The sequence below is a fragment of the Harpegnathos saltator genome, unplaced genomic scaffold, assembly GCF_003227715.2.
Source record: "Harpegnathos saltator strain DR-91 unplaced genomic scaffold, Hsal_v8.6 scaffold93, whole genome shotgun sequence".
NCBI classification, from domain to species: Eukaryota; Metazoa; Arthropoda; class Insecta; order Hymenoptera; family Formicidae; genus Harpegnathos; species Harpegnathos saltator.
In genome coordinates, this window is record NW_020230721.1 from 426,598 (window position 1) to 441,188 (window position 14,591).

The window sequence follows — 14,591 nt, forward strand, 5'->3', positions numbered from 1 at the left end:
CTGCACAAATGCAATTACAACGAGCAAGTTCTCGAGCGAGCTCGATTCACTTATAATTAGCAGCGAGATGCTAGGGATTCCATCGCGACAAACTTTCGAGACTTTATTATCGTAACCTATTTCATTCCTAAACTATAATGTGTCTCTCGAACAGAGACGCTTACAACTTCATCGCAACTTGAGCATCATCTCTCCGAAGACACACATTTGTCTTCGCAATTGTTGTGCTGTGCGGCAAGAGAGAGGGAAAACGAGAGAGAGAGAGAGAGAGAGAGAGAGAGAGAGAGAGAGAGAGAGAGAGAGAGAGAGACGAGTGTCTCTTAACTTTCCAGTGAATTACCCTTCCGTGCTGGAACGTCTTTGGAATGGGACGGGATTGGGATGAAAATAATAAATACGGAATATGCGAGGGGATGTAGGAAGTACATATCCCACAGCGCAATAGTGTTGGAGCATCGATGACGTATATAATCTCGCTCATGGGAGCGCCTACTAAAGTTAAAAGAGTTGCCGCTCCTTGTGGCCGAGGATGGATCGCCTTACGGTTACTTGTCGCGTCTAGTTTTGCAAAGTACCACCTTAACTCCGCAGACACCGTAAAGCCGGGATATTAGAAGCGCTCCCGAGATCCACGACTCTGTAATGACTGTTTAAGTAATCCTGCACAAGCAGCCACCTCGAGTTAACCTAATTGACATAACTGCCACTTAAGAGATCTATTACACTGGGCGTACCTTAGCGCCGGATTAAATAGGTTCAATTTCGCCGCCGGCGACGTAGAACGCGATGTCTTTCTCGCGACTACTGCTCTAGTTATCTCTAGCCCGTGAAATATCACGGCGCACTTTAACGACAATAAGTAAACTCGAGCGTGTGCGAGTGGTCTGCATGTACCTATGTTTGTACGTGCATGTAGAAAAGAGTCGGATGAAACGGACGTAACGAGAAACCAAGGTGTTTTACGGCTAAAAGTGTTTGACAGTAGACACGTTATATACGACATGACGAAACAATAACACACGATGGCAACGAAGCTTAAGGACGTAATAAAGCACATAAGTTGGCATTAATCGCCAACGGAAATGTATCAATGAGTGGTTTGAAGAACCCTAAAGTGTGAACTCGAAAGTAACACGGTCATCTGTACCCTTGGCTCTAAGAGAGAGAGAGAGAGAGAGAGAGAGAGAGAGAGAGAGAGAGAGAGAGAGCGACGTCGATGTTGATGACTCTTATAGTGAGCTCGTAAAATCTTTTTACAGACCGAGTGATGCGGATGTAAATACTGAACGATCGCAGGATCGGCCTGAGATATATGGCGAAACGATAAATTCCGTAGCATTGATTTTGCGAATATCCCGCGGATGCGTCTCACATTCCCGACGCGCACTGGCCATCATCGGGACATTAAGGTCTGTGTCGTCCTAACGAAATAAACGACTAGCGCTTACGGAGTCCTCCCTGTGGGAATTCTATCTACCTTTTCCTGTCCGTTTTTCATGGCTGTTATTACGTTCTACTTTCCTTCTCTCGAACAGACAGCCTCGCCGCACATCTCGCGTTGTAGCACGATGAAAAATTGTATCTCAAAGATCTCGCGCGCAGCAAAACGCGATATGCGATTGCAATTGATCGCATGGCACCGACATAAATAATATATGATCAAGATTGATCGCGCGGGGAAACCGCGAGGCGAGCTCATGTCGGATCCAATCAGGAGGATTCTCCGACCCGGAGGTTACTAAATTCAATTGAATTAATCCAAGACGTGGCGCAATAAAGCGCAGGAACATCCGCGGGAAATCGATACACATCGGGAGCACGAGCGAAATCCGGTAAGCATCCCGATAATTGCCGATATAATAAAGCTTCGCCTCGTAACCGTATTTCTCCGGAGCGAGATCTCGCTTTGGAACGGGCAAGTGCGCGCGCGGCCAGTATTTCTCTAAAGCCGACTGGAAAACAATGGGATCGCTATTATGCCCGCTATACCGTACGCGCACTCAAAGCATCGCATAAAGGCAACTTTATGACTATTCCGAAGCACTTGGCGCGCTTAACTCCCGCAATAGGATACAACAAATAAAAGTGACAAAATTTATGTACAACAATGCGGTAGTAGTCGCGTGCTCACGAATACAACGGCGGACGATTTTATTATATACGTCGCGCTGGCGATGCGAGCGGACAACCGACCGACGTTCTATTAATTTGGCAATTTAATTCGACGTACGTATAAATGTTTCGTCGGCGTCTGACAGATGCTTGGTCGGTTAGGAATGAAAGAAGAAAAAAAGGGAATGGGTAGAGGGAAGAGCAGAACACAGCTGTGCGCGGAAAATTTCGGCAACGGCCGGATCTCCAATTAACTTGCGTTTTTCCAATTGTTTAATTAAAAAGTTATTCGAGCCTGTTCGATCTGCCGAATATTTGGCATGTCTGATTCTTTCGCGTATGCAAATATTTCCATTTTGTTATGATCTCCAATTACGGGAATGTAATCAATGCGTTGTAACCGGATATTAAAGTGCGATCGTGGCATGTATAATGGTAACGTGGCCGTCACGTTGTTTGCAAGATGTGTACTTTGGCCGCACGTATCTCTACTTCTCGCATGCATTTAGGTCTCGCGTAACAGTGAAATTCTCCGTCATCCTATCCGTGAAACGCGCCAGAGCCAGAGTCTCGAGGCCCGCTCGCGTCATTAGCATTCCCACCTCGCCGCGGGTAAGTCGGGCCTTACCTTTCGTTCGTAATAATTATCTTTGCGATTAATAGAACGCGCGCGCGCGCGTGTCTGAGTCTGATGAGAAGCGGAAAACTTATAATGGCCGAGAGCCCTCTTTTAAATTCCGTCCACGAAGTCGCAGTTGGCGCAATGGTCTCCGAGGGCAGAAACTGTCTCCTGGCAATCTGCCGGACGAACCTTTAACAGCGTCCTGCCACGTACTTTCCACATTTTTCCTCGCGCAACAATCTCGCGACGAGAAGCGAGCACAAAGTTGCCGCTACATATTTTCGTGTGTGTTGTTTGACACTGCGCACTGCGATAACCACGTGCTCCACAAAAGACTCAAGAAAAGTCGAGCTCGGAAATTCCAGCGAGGATGAATCTCACGGCTCTTGAAAGTAACACAATTTAAGAAGAAGACGCAACTCTCTCGCAAAGTAATTTCAAATTTGTAACCAACACGAATCACGGAGGGCGCAATGTGCTCTCTAAAGTACAATTAATGTATTCTTCGTTGAAACGCTACTTGTAACTGCTGCTTTATAATACTGTACTCGTACACAACAGTAAAGCATCTCGCTGAAAGGATAAGTCGACGATAGCGACGACAGTTCCCATTACCGTGGAAAACAGGTGTAATCGTCACAAATTAGAGTTTTTATACTGTCGCTGATTAGGACATTCGCCTTGCACATTCCAATTAAGATGGGACGACGTAGATTGTGCGTTATGAAGAACAGTCGAAAAGTGACAAATGCAGCGCGAGCACACATGCGAAATGAACGAGCCGCTCAAGAATTATGGTTAGATAATCGAAGTCGCGCTGCCGTTGATAAATCTTCCCGGAGCTATTATACTTAGGGGTGACCGTGTGATAAGTCGTCGCCGTTATTGCTGGCAATTAGTCATGTTGGGCCGATATAGGTCGCATCAGGTGTGCGTGTACACATACTTTCGTGTACACACGGTGATGGGACGGGGGTGGGACGCGAGGTTGTGCACAGGATTCGGCAGCCAAGAGGTCGTGCAAGCGCGACGTGCGACAAGGGGCTGACCAGAACACCGGCGGCATTGTTTTAGGTTGTAGATCGTCGAAATAGGTTAGCCGCAACGCCAGGACCGTGCAAGGACTGACAAAGAGGGGCGGGAGAAAATTTGCCAATGGAAGCACTTGGTTGTCTCTGCTGGAAGCGTCGGTGCACGCGGCTTCATAATAACATTTTCACGGGGTGATGATGAAGAGACGTTAAATATTTCCCGTGTTCTCTCATTAAGCTAAAGTGAGTTTCGCGTAATTCTATATGAACACATGATAGCCATTCTTTACTTTACTTACGCGTTCTACTTTTCGGCGGTAAGAAACAGCGCGGTTCGCTCGACATTAAAGTTTCTTCGCCGCACGGCGAAGAGATAAATATTTCAATGTGCGCGCAATGTGAACGAGCAACTGTAAAGTGTGTTGAGGACCGAAGTATTGATTATAATATTATTTTATTAGAGCCGCTTGTGTGTGCGGCTGTATTATGGCATTTAATCTGGGCTTTATAACGCCGCTGTTCGATATGCACAATGCTCTTCCGCGTGTATACCTGTCGATAAATTCACGAGAACGCGCAAATAATTAAATCGAGGGCCCTCGTGTTTAGTTTGCGCGCGCGCACCCAGGAAATTGGACATAACAGGATCTGTTCGACGTACGCGGAATTAAAGCGCAGAGACACCTCGGCCTCGGTGTCATATTCAAAATCACACTTTTGTTGACAAGCCGGTTCAACACGCGCGAGAATTTCCGTTAAAAAACAGATCAGCAGATTGCAGCGCGACGCGACGCGACGCGCGTATATGAGAAATTTCTTCGAAGAAAGGCTCAATATATATATATATATATTGAGCCTATCAGAGCAAACGGAAAGGGTAGGCAGAGTGTAATCGAGTGAAAACACCGGCACAATGGATGAATACTGCGACCAGCTCAATAATGGGTTATTGATAATCCAAATCAATTAATCGCTCTTAATCCTTTGGCCTATTCAAGCTTCAAGTACCGCCTCTCTAAATTCCCCGGTATAATTACTCTCAAATGAAAGACGCACGAAAATGTCTATTGTCGAGAAATTATTCCAAAATCCCCGCCGGGCGAATAAATCATCCGTTCGAAATCAGGAATTAGAATCCTCGATCGAAATGAAAATTTCAATCGTACAGTAAATACGCGTGTGTCCACTTTTATCTATACGAAATATAATATCTGTATGAAATATAACATCTGTATGAAATGTATACGATTCATCTTTGCTCGCGCGGCAGGGAGCAATTGGATGTAAAAAATTGTCATTCGGAATGGAGTGCAATGCCCAAACGCGCGTGGATCACTCTCGACAACATCAAGGGCACCCATCCGGACAAGCAAACGGCTGTCATCGCTGCCGCCGCCGCCGCCACCGCCGCCGTCGCCGCCGCCTCTGCCGCGACATTCCCCGTCGTTGCTCGAGAGTACACACTCGACGTCGCGCCCGCACTCGTTACACGCTGCAACATAGGAAACAACAATTTCTCCGAATCATTGTCTCGCGGCGACAATGATCGATGAACTATGCGCACGAGGACAATACGCCGGAGAGGTCCAGGAGTCTCGACAGAGAGAAGAGGACCGTCGGCTGTAGGTATACGTACATTATGTATCGCGCAGCGCCCTACGTGCTACACGTACCCTGCTACAGGGTACGAGTGTTGGAAGTTAACACCGCGAGTCGTTTCCCATCGGGAACTAGTGCACTAATGTTTGATCGAAAGGACCACTCAATTTTCTTGGATTATTTCTTCTTGATGGACGGAGCGTGCATTGTTAAATTCGACGAAGGGTGCAGCATCGATTTAATGCTTGTACGACGAATTGATATGCTGAATGTTTCCGGATAAGTAATCTTACGCGATACTGGAAATAAGTAACATGCGCTTGCGAACATGGGGTACGGGATTACACGGGTTGATGCGTTATTTAAGCGATCCCGAGCGATTGAAGCAGCGATATCCCCGCTCAGCGGGCTCTCTTTCCTGTGCTAAAAAAATGTATAAATCAAAGTTGCGCATTCTGTTTGATTTCCAGTACGCTGCGTTGTAATTTCATATCAACGCGGTCAGATCGCGTTGCGCGTTTGTCGAGAATAGCCGAGAATGTAAAAGCGGCTCGCCACTCGAAATCAGTACGCGTACGTACGGTCTTTTTGTCGTTCTTGCGCCGTTCTCTCTGTCGCGTATAAGGTTACGTACACGCGGCGTATGCAACATTTATCAGTGGAAGCAACCGCTCGTTAATCGCGATTTCATCCACTTGAATGATGATCGATCGAAGAGTTCTTATGACGCGTATTATGTGTTCTCGCGTGCGTATACGCGCGCCCGATAATACCAGCGTGCACTTCTGCCGCTCGCCGAGCAACGAACGAGTCGATCCCGTGCCGAGATATTGCCTTATAAATGAGTCGGGGTGAATACCGCCGTGAGATACGAAACTCACGCGACATAAACGACATTAATTATTATCTTCGGCCGACGAATCGGGACCTCGTTCGGGGGAGATTCCCTTTCACGGGTTCTCGGGAGCTCGGGATATAATATTTCTGCATGTCTCGCGCAAAACTTAGGGCTCAACCGTTGCCGCGAGATTCATTAGCTGTTACCACCGTGAGCGGATTAATTAACTCTCTGTGCGCGAGGATCAATAGAGCGTCGTGATTTACGTGGCGGTAAAAGCGACGCGACGAGCTTGACTCGAAAGTCGCGCTTGAGAATAGATGCGTGATTATATTCTAGCCATTGTACATAAATGGCTTTTTAATTAAGAAAGCGTTCGGCGGTGATTTCGCTGGCGCTCTCTCTCACTCTTTCTCCCCTCTCTCTTCCTTTTCCTCCCTCCCCCTTCTTCGCCCTCGAGAGGAAATCGCACTTGATATTTCGCGGCGACGGCGCGACTTGCTCTAATCACGCGCTAGCGATCGACTCGAGCTATATGTCCTGCCAACCTGCCGACTCGTTCATCCGCCCATCTATCCTCATCCTTCACCCTCGACGAGATTGTTTTTTCACCGAAATTGAAAATGCATGCGAATGCGCATCCGAAATGAGAGAGAGAGAGAGAGAGAGAGAGAGAAAGCGAGCGCGAATCTGTTTTCTTTCTCGGCACCTCGGCGGTGATTTCAATATTAATTCGAAGAAAGGACTCGGCGCATCGTAGAAGTTTTCAAACGCATTACTTTGCATACGAATCGGCGGTGAATCGGAATAGAAATCGTCGGGTGCATACGCGTTCAACGGAACGCGCGCGCGCGCGCACCATCCTGTTACCAAGTGCGAACGCAAGAAAGTTTTAATTACTTCCACTGCGCGCAACACGTTCGCCAAGAATACGCACGTGCCCTCTAATGTGCCCTCGACATCTCGGCTGAGTGTCACGGCACGGAATGTCGGGCGTCTCAATTGATACCGCGGAGGACGGTTCCTCGGCCTAGTCTTTCGAGTGTAATTGCTAAATCGCCAAATATACGCACGACGACGAAACTTTCTCAATCAGCGTTACGGAACAGAAAATCCGAGGGGAACCGAAATCTCACGTATACCGGCACTTGATTACGCTTTTATAGCGCGATGTACATTCGCGCGAACAAACGTTTCGCTGCGTGTGTGTGTGTGTGTGTGTGTGTGTGTGTGCGCGGTCGTAGCGTTTCGTTCTATTAAGCTTACAAACTCACCAAGTCGATGGTAACAGACGCTTAATTAAACAAATAGAATTATTCGCGATAGTCGAACACGAGCCACGGCGAGCGGGGCCGCGTCTTCGTGGAGAAAGACGGAATCGCTTTCTGCGAACAAACATTTAACTAGAAACTTTCCAAACGATATATCCCGTCGTCGGGTAAATTGAGAATTTAGGTACGTACTTCTGCAACTGGCAGTGACACTAACCTCTCGCACGTTCGCAAAGATCGACGATAAAATGATTAATGCCGTTCCTGCTCGATGTACACCGCGCACATACATACACGCAGATCGTGACTCTTCCGCCGTTTTTCAGCGTTTATACGCCAATATGATATATTCCTTTCGTACGGAAAGAGCACCGGCGCAATTTCAATCGTCGTCCTCGCTCGACGGCGATTACTCTTTCAGAATGTGGAAATTACTTTAACGCGCTGTTATTAAACTTTCTAATTAAATTACAGCCATAAACAACGACGCGCGTTGCGCGTTGCGCGTGTGATGTCTCTGGTTTGGAAAATGTTATTAAACGTACTTCGCAATATCCCATAACAGAATGTGTATTTACAGAGCAAACTTTGCAAACGGTGAGTACTCGTAGCACTTGGAAATACACGCTTGCAGCTGGCCGTGTTATTACGTTCGCCGCGATAAAATGAAGTGCATTCGCTAAAATTCATCTCGGTCACGCGAGAGAATGACTATTGATCCTTTGCTGCCTGATGAAAGTTTCAAGGATCCGCCATGCCCGTCCGTGCCTCTCGGCGCGTAATTAAATTTTCACGAATCGATCGCTCATTGAGGCCTCCTCCTTGCCACATGCTGTTGCGAGGAATTATATCCAAATGTCGACGACCCCACGCCGTTTCCCGTCTTTCCCGGGGAAAGAAAGAGAGTCAGAGAGGTGGAGAGGGGAAGAAGAAGCGAGAGAAAGAGAAAGGCGCGTTCCGAAGACGATGGAAATCGAGCACCTACTTTACATTCGCCATTCGAAACTGGATCAGATACAGGACGATTTAGGTAAACGTCTCGACTGAATCCGAGACCCACGCTTCCTCGGATAACGCTCAGACTTTACGTTGTCCCGTTTCCGTCGTCCTTTTATTTTTTCTCCCTCGATTTATTCGGCATATACAGCAAGGCCTTCTTCCGGAGATCTTTCCCTTTCGCGTATTCCAAATGTGGATCATGGATATTCCGTCGAGCGACGGACGCGCGCGCGTCGCTAACAAACAGAAATGATTTCCGACGCGAGATCAAAGGGACCGTAACATTCCTCGTAACACTTCGCTTGCCGCGCGCGGTTAATAACGCCGCGTAATGGAAATAGGACATACCGTGTCGCGATAAGCTCGCATGGGATCGAGCAAACGCTTGGCATAACGCGAGACCATCAATAGAACGGGAATGGAAAGTGCGAAGGTACCTTCCCAAGATTCGAACGATAGATTTCGCGAACTGAATTATTACATTTGTAGGAAGTGCAACATACAATTATCGCCGCGAGCGCCCCGGCCGTTTCATTGTACTCTTTCTATCCGCCACCCTTTGTATCTGCCACTCGAATCGGCTCGCATCGGTCTGAAAATATTTGCACGCTCGAGGCTCTTGTAATATGTGTACGAGTGCGCGAATGATACGCGTATTATTTATGACGGATTAGACAGCACGTAGCGCGATTGTTCGTCGCTTCAACGATACGACGATTTTATAAGCTTCGTACGGGAGGAGCGTGTTCCGCTTGCATGGAATTACAGACGTTAGCAGACAACGACATATTTTTCTCGCGAATCCACGGATGATCGATAGGACGCTCCTCCGCTCCTGCGTCACACGTAAACATCATACGTCCTCTCTCATCGCGACGCGCCACCAGAAACGCAAATTTCTTTTCTATCCACCGTATTGCCAACAGTCGCCGCTCCTTTTTTTCTGCAGGAAACACGTTTATAGCAGCGAGATAGCAGCGTATAACATGGGAAAAGGAGGAAAAACGAGAAGAGGCGAGCGGCTTCATCCGGCGCAGCCGGGCAGAAAATTGCTAATATTCTAAGACATCGGCGACATCGCAAGCGAGATGGGGGCCTCCAACTGGCGGCGGTCCGTGCGTGTATATATTTCCCCCCTCCCCTCTCTCCCATCCTCACTCCCCCTCGTTTTTCACCGCGACCACTTGCACGCGAAACTCCAAAATTTACCAACGACGAACGACGGTAATGTCGCTCTCGCGAGTTCGTTCTGACATTTCAATCTGATTCAAGTCTGCGAAATAAGGAACGAGGGGGGAGAGAGAGAGAGAGAGAGAGAGAGAGAGAGAGAGAGAGAGAGAGAGAGAGAGAGAGAGAGAGAGAGCGAGAGAGAGAGAGAGAGAGGGTGAGAGTCAGCCAGCGCGTCTCTTTTTCTGAACGCGGATCGCTGCCTACAAATAGATCCGGGTCAGAACACAAAGGTATCCTGATGAACTTTCGCTCGGCTAACTTTGAAATCCCCTCGTCGCGATGCGGAACATGGCAACGCTACGCGATGAAATTAATTAGAAGCGTCTGAGGAGCGGACTGTTTCGCAAAAGGCTGATGCTTAATATAGGGGTATTTCGCGAGCGGCCGAGATCCAAAATGCCAGAGTACGTGTGCACGCGCGTATACGGCGAAAAATTTTATGGCGAGCGGTAAATGGTGTGCGATTGTTTTAGCGAATTATAAAATTTTAATTGCAAGAAGTAACAATGCCACGCAGCTTGATTTACACGGGCCCGAATTCGACCCGCGGCCAATCAACGACGCTGATAAGTAATAAAATGATGCCGGTCAGTGGATAATTTAAGGGAGGATACGGCAACGTTTATGAACTTTGGTTAACTGCTGGTAAGCCTGTTTCATGGCTCGTTAGGGCTCCGTTGGCATATTTCATTACATAAATATCCCGGCACAAAATCCAGGGCCGTCTTCCTTTCATTTCTTTATAATAAAAAATTTAATGGGGCCTCTCGCGTGGCTGAAGCGCGTGTTTCCTCTACCAAGACGTTCTTTTGAAAGAGAGATTGACTGTTGGTTTTTCCTTCGTTATTGTTTGTCTCAAAAGTAATTTTTGAAAGAAATATTTGAATAATATATAATAAATATCAGTGATGTTGTTACATTGTGTATTTTCTTGTCCTTTCTTTGAAGTTTGTCAGCTTAAAGAATACTTCCTCTCTTACCATGTGCAGAAACATTGAAATGAAAAAATGCTTTTTACTCGATAAGAAAAATACACATCGCAACAGTTTTCTTTATCGCTGATATTTATGGTTTGGAATTCTTGTTTATTATTATTGAAGCATGGAATCAATTAAGCAATGTAAACAAATTTAAGTGGCCAAACAGTTAGTATTTTATTATCGTACATTTTATGTTTCACCTACCAGAGGGTAGGTGTGTGATTCACTATGAATGATTTTCATTAAAAGTTATAGAAGCAAGTGTCAAGTTTGCTTATGCAAAGTTTGACGCAGGTTCCTCTTAATTTCCGGATAAAAATATAATTTGTTACACGACAAAATGTTCGTAATAGCGTAACAATAATAAAGTACAAAGCTATAAATCTGTCTACATTTGGAAATCGATCAACGGCAAGGAATATTCCTCTCAATCAACCTCCTGTATCTTATATACTCGCTTATTTACGTGTAAAGTTTTGAGAGAATGTTTTTGTACGCGATGCGACTGAGGCATCTGTAGTAATAAATGTCTGTCGAAGTGCGACATAATCGATAACATTTTCAAGAGAAACAAATTTCGCAAAATGACGGAAATATGACCGACTTGTGTTTTCACAATTGCGACATAGAGTATAAAATGGGCGAATTATTTTTTGCAACCGTCAGTATTCCACGAAACATGAAGATTGTTGTTATTCTGCTGGCGGTTGCTGTACCGCTGGCAGTGGCCTTTCCCGGCGGTCTCAATCATATTTTAGGCGGCTTGCACAATTTAGGAAATATATTTGGTGGCAATAAGCCACTGGTATGTTTAAATATTTCCCTTCATTATCTTGTGCAATGAAATTAACGCAATGACTTGAAACATGTTACTCGTATCAGTGAAATGGTGAAATGTCATCTCACTTCAACTAGTCACGAAAATTATACGCTAAAAGTTAATAATTAATACTTTTTATCATCCGTTGTAGCTAGATATAAATATTTTGGGCCATGGTAAAAAATCAAGCGGTTGCTATAACGGTAAGAAAGAAATGTCTTATGATGCATCAATGACATATTGATATGGTACACGTTATTCGATAATATTTGATATTTTCTTGAAATTGCAGGTGGCAAAGGTGCAGGAAATGGCGGCGGAGCAGGAGGTGGCGGAGGAGTAGGAGGTGGCGGAGGAGCAGGAGGTGGCGGAGGAGTAGGAGGTGGCGGAGGAGCAGGAGGTGGCGGAGGAGTAGGAGGTGGCGGAGGAGCAGGAGGTGGCGGAGGAGTAGGAGGTGGCGGAGGAGCAGGAGGTGGCGGAGGAGCAGGAAGTGGCAAAGAAACAGGAAGGGGAGCAGGAGGTGGCGGAGGAGTAGGAGGTGGCGGAGGAGCAGGAGGTGGCGGAGGAGCAGGAAGTGGCGGCGGAACAGGAAGTGGCGGAGGAACAGGATATGGCGGCGGAGCAGGAAGTGGCAAAGGAACAGGAAATGGCGGCGGAGCAGGAAATGGCGGCGGAACAGGAAGTGGCGGAGGAGCAGGAAGTGGCAGCGGAACAGGAAATGGCGGAGGAACAGGATATGGCGGCGGAGCAGGAAGTGGCAAAGGAACAGGAAATGGCGGCGGAGCAGGAAATGGCGGCGGAGCAGGAAATGGCGGCGGAGCAGGAAATGGCGGCGGAGCGGGAAATGGCGGCGGAACAGGAAGTGGCGGAGGAACAGGAAGTGGCGGAGGAACAGGATATGGCGGCGGAGCAGGAAGTGGCGGAGGAGCAGGAAATGGTGGCGGAGGAGGAAATGGCGACGGAAAAGGAAGTGGCAGAGGAACAGGATATGGCGGGGGAACAGGAAGTGGCAGCGGAACAGGAAGTGGCGGAGGAGCAGGAAATGGCGGCGGAGGAGGAAATGGCGACGGAAAGGGAAGTGGCGGAGGAGCAGGAAATGGCGACGGAAAAGGAAGTGGCAGCGGAACAGGAAGTGGCGGAGGAACAGGATATGGTGGCGGAGCAGGAAGTGGCAGCGGAACAGGAAGTGGCGGAGGAGCAGGAAATGGTGGCGGAGCAGGAAATGGTGGCGGAGCAGGACATGGCGACGGAAAAGGAAGTGGCAGCGGAACAGGAAGTGGCGAAGGAGCAGGAAGTGGCGCGGGAGCAGGAGATGGGGGAGGAGCAGGAGGTGGTGACGGAACAGGAAGTGGTGGCGGAGTAGGAAGTGGCGAAGGAGCAGGAAATGGCGAGGGAAAAGGTGACGGAAAAGGTAAAGGAGGTAATGGAAAGGGCAAAAGAAGAGGCTCCGGAAAAAGTAATTCCAAATCTGGAGGCTCTGGATCAGGAGGTTCAGAATCAGGAGGAGGATCGAAAAGTTCTAATTCTGGATCAGGAAGTTCTAAATCAAAAGGATCTAAAGCTTTAAATGGAGCGATAAGCAGTGCCAAGTCTAATGCTAATAGTATCATTTCTAGCGGGAGTAGCGTTTTGTTAAGCAAAAGTGAAGCAGTAGCAAACGCAGCCTCTGCTGGTGCTGCTAATGGTAAAGGGAAAGGAACTTCTATTGCGACAGCTGCTGCAAATGTGGTAGCAGAAGCAACATCGGGCGGTAAGAAAAAATCTTCTGATGATGACGATAAAGACGACAAAAATGAAAAATCGGAGAAGGATGACGATGACAAGGAACAGTCTGAGTCGTCGGCAAATGCCCAGGCAGACGCTACAGCGAAGTCAAAGGACAAAGGTAAAGGGAAAGAGAGCAATGCCAGTGCATCGGCAGATGCGAATGCTAGCGCTTCTACGAAATCAGATGAAAAGGATCAGAAATCGGGTGATAAAGGAGACGACGGCAATTCGGATGATGACAAATCAAAAGATTCAGGAACGAAAGGTGAAGATAAAAGGAAATCAAGTGCGACAGCAGATGCAAGCGCAAACGCATCAGCAGATTCGGAAAGTGATGGATCTGCGAAAGATTCGGCGAGTGCGTCAGCTAGCGCAAATGCTGAGGCATCGGCGAAATCCGAAGACAAAGATAAGTCCGAAAAGAGTTCATCGAAGGCTTCAGCTAGTGCAAACGCTGAGGCATCGGCGAAATCCAAAGGCAAGGATAAATCCAAAGAGGGTTCATCAAAGGCTTCAGCTAGTGCGAACGCTGAGGCATCGGCGAAATCTGAAGACAAGGATAAATCCGAAAAGGGTTCATCGGAGGCTTCAGCTAGTGCGAGCGCTGAGGCATCGGCGAAATCTGAAGACAAGGATAAATCCAAAAAGGGTTCATCGGAGGCTTCAGCTAGTGCGAACGCTGAGGCATCGGCGAAATCTGAAGACGAGGATAAATCTGAAAAGAGTTCATCGGAGGCTTCAGCTAGTGCGAACGCTGACGCATCGGCGAAATCTGAAAGTAAAAACGCGGCCGAAAGTAAATCCGAAGCCGCTGCCAGCGCCATGTCTTCCGCATCCAGCTCGAAAGATGACGATAATGAGACAAAAGCAAGTGCGAAAGCAGATGCCGCAGCATCCGCGACAGCAGAGGCAAGATAAGAAGCAGTGCTCTAACTGAGACTGTAGCAAAATCGAGAAATTAGATATGATAACGTTGAAAAGATACCGCGCGAGAGGGAAATTTAATATATACATATGTATATATTTAATTTACGACAATATTCAATTAAAAAAAAATTAATGATATTGTGAATGATTATTCCGTATTACATATCCTGCATTTGCATTGTATGAATATTGTCGATGCCATCCTTTAATATTTCTTCAATTACTGTTTGATTATTCGTCGTGGTGAAAATACACCATTTCGTAACTAATTACATTCGCTTAATGTATTTTACATAAAATGGAAGAATTGCTTTTATTATATGTAACAGAGTACATATATATATTTCTATGTCAACACATTAATTATTTCAGTTTAGCTTTTTTGAACACGTGAC

General features: G+C 47.0%; 3 protein-coding genes across 3 annotated transcripts; all 3 read left to right on the forward strand.

Moving 5' to 3' along the window:
* Window positions 1-11,277: 11,277 nt before the first annotated feature.
* LOC105180867 (glycine-rich protein 23) lies at window positions 11,278-11,907 on the forward strand (the record flags this gene model as incomplete). Its single annotated transcript, XM_025307702.1, has 3 exons — window positions 11,278-11,487; window positions 11,654-11,705; window positions 11,795-11,907. Coding segments are annotated over exons 1-3 (375 nt in total), but the record flags the coding sequence as incomplete, so codon positions are not given.
* A 147-nt stretch (window positions 11,908-12,054) lies between these two features.
* LOC105180865 (calponin homology domain-containing protein DDB_G0272472) lies at window positions 12,055-13,047 on the forward strand. Its single transcript, XM_011137187.2, has one exon. The coding sequence runs from the start codon at window positions 12,113-12,115 to the stop codon at window positions 12,863-12,865; it is 753 nt and encodes a 250-aa protein (XP_011135489.2). The 5' UTR covers window positions 12,055-12,112; the 3' UTR covers window positions 12,866-13,047.
* On the forward strand, window positions 12,887-14,187 carry LOC105180864 (protein starmaker-like). The gene is made up of 2 exons (XM_025307704.1): window positions 12,887-13,062; window positions 13,119-14,187. Exons 1-2 carry the CDS (start codon window positions 12,887-12,889, stop codon window positions 14,185-14,187), a joined length of 1,245 nt encoding a protein of 414 aa, XP_025163489.1.
* The last annotated feature ends 404 nt before the right edge of the window (window positions 14,188-14,591 follow it).

What these genes read in the sequence shown, in the direction of transcription:
- LOC105180864 (XM_025307704.1), top strand. Translation starts at nt 12,887, where the DNA reads ATGGCGAGGGAAAAGGTGACGGAAAAGGTAAAGGAGGTAATGGAAAGG. An exon ending in CTAAATCAAAAGGATCTAAA is followed by an intron (nt 13,063 to 13,118) that starts GCTTTAAATGGA and finishes TATCATTTCTAG; the next exon opens with CGGGAGTAGCGTTTTGTTAA.
- LOC105180865 (XM_011137187.2), top strand. Translation starts at nt 12,113, where the DNA reads ATGGCGGCGGAGCAGGAAGTGGCAAAGGAACAGGAAATGGCGGCGGAG.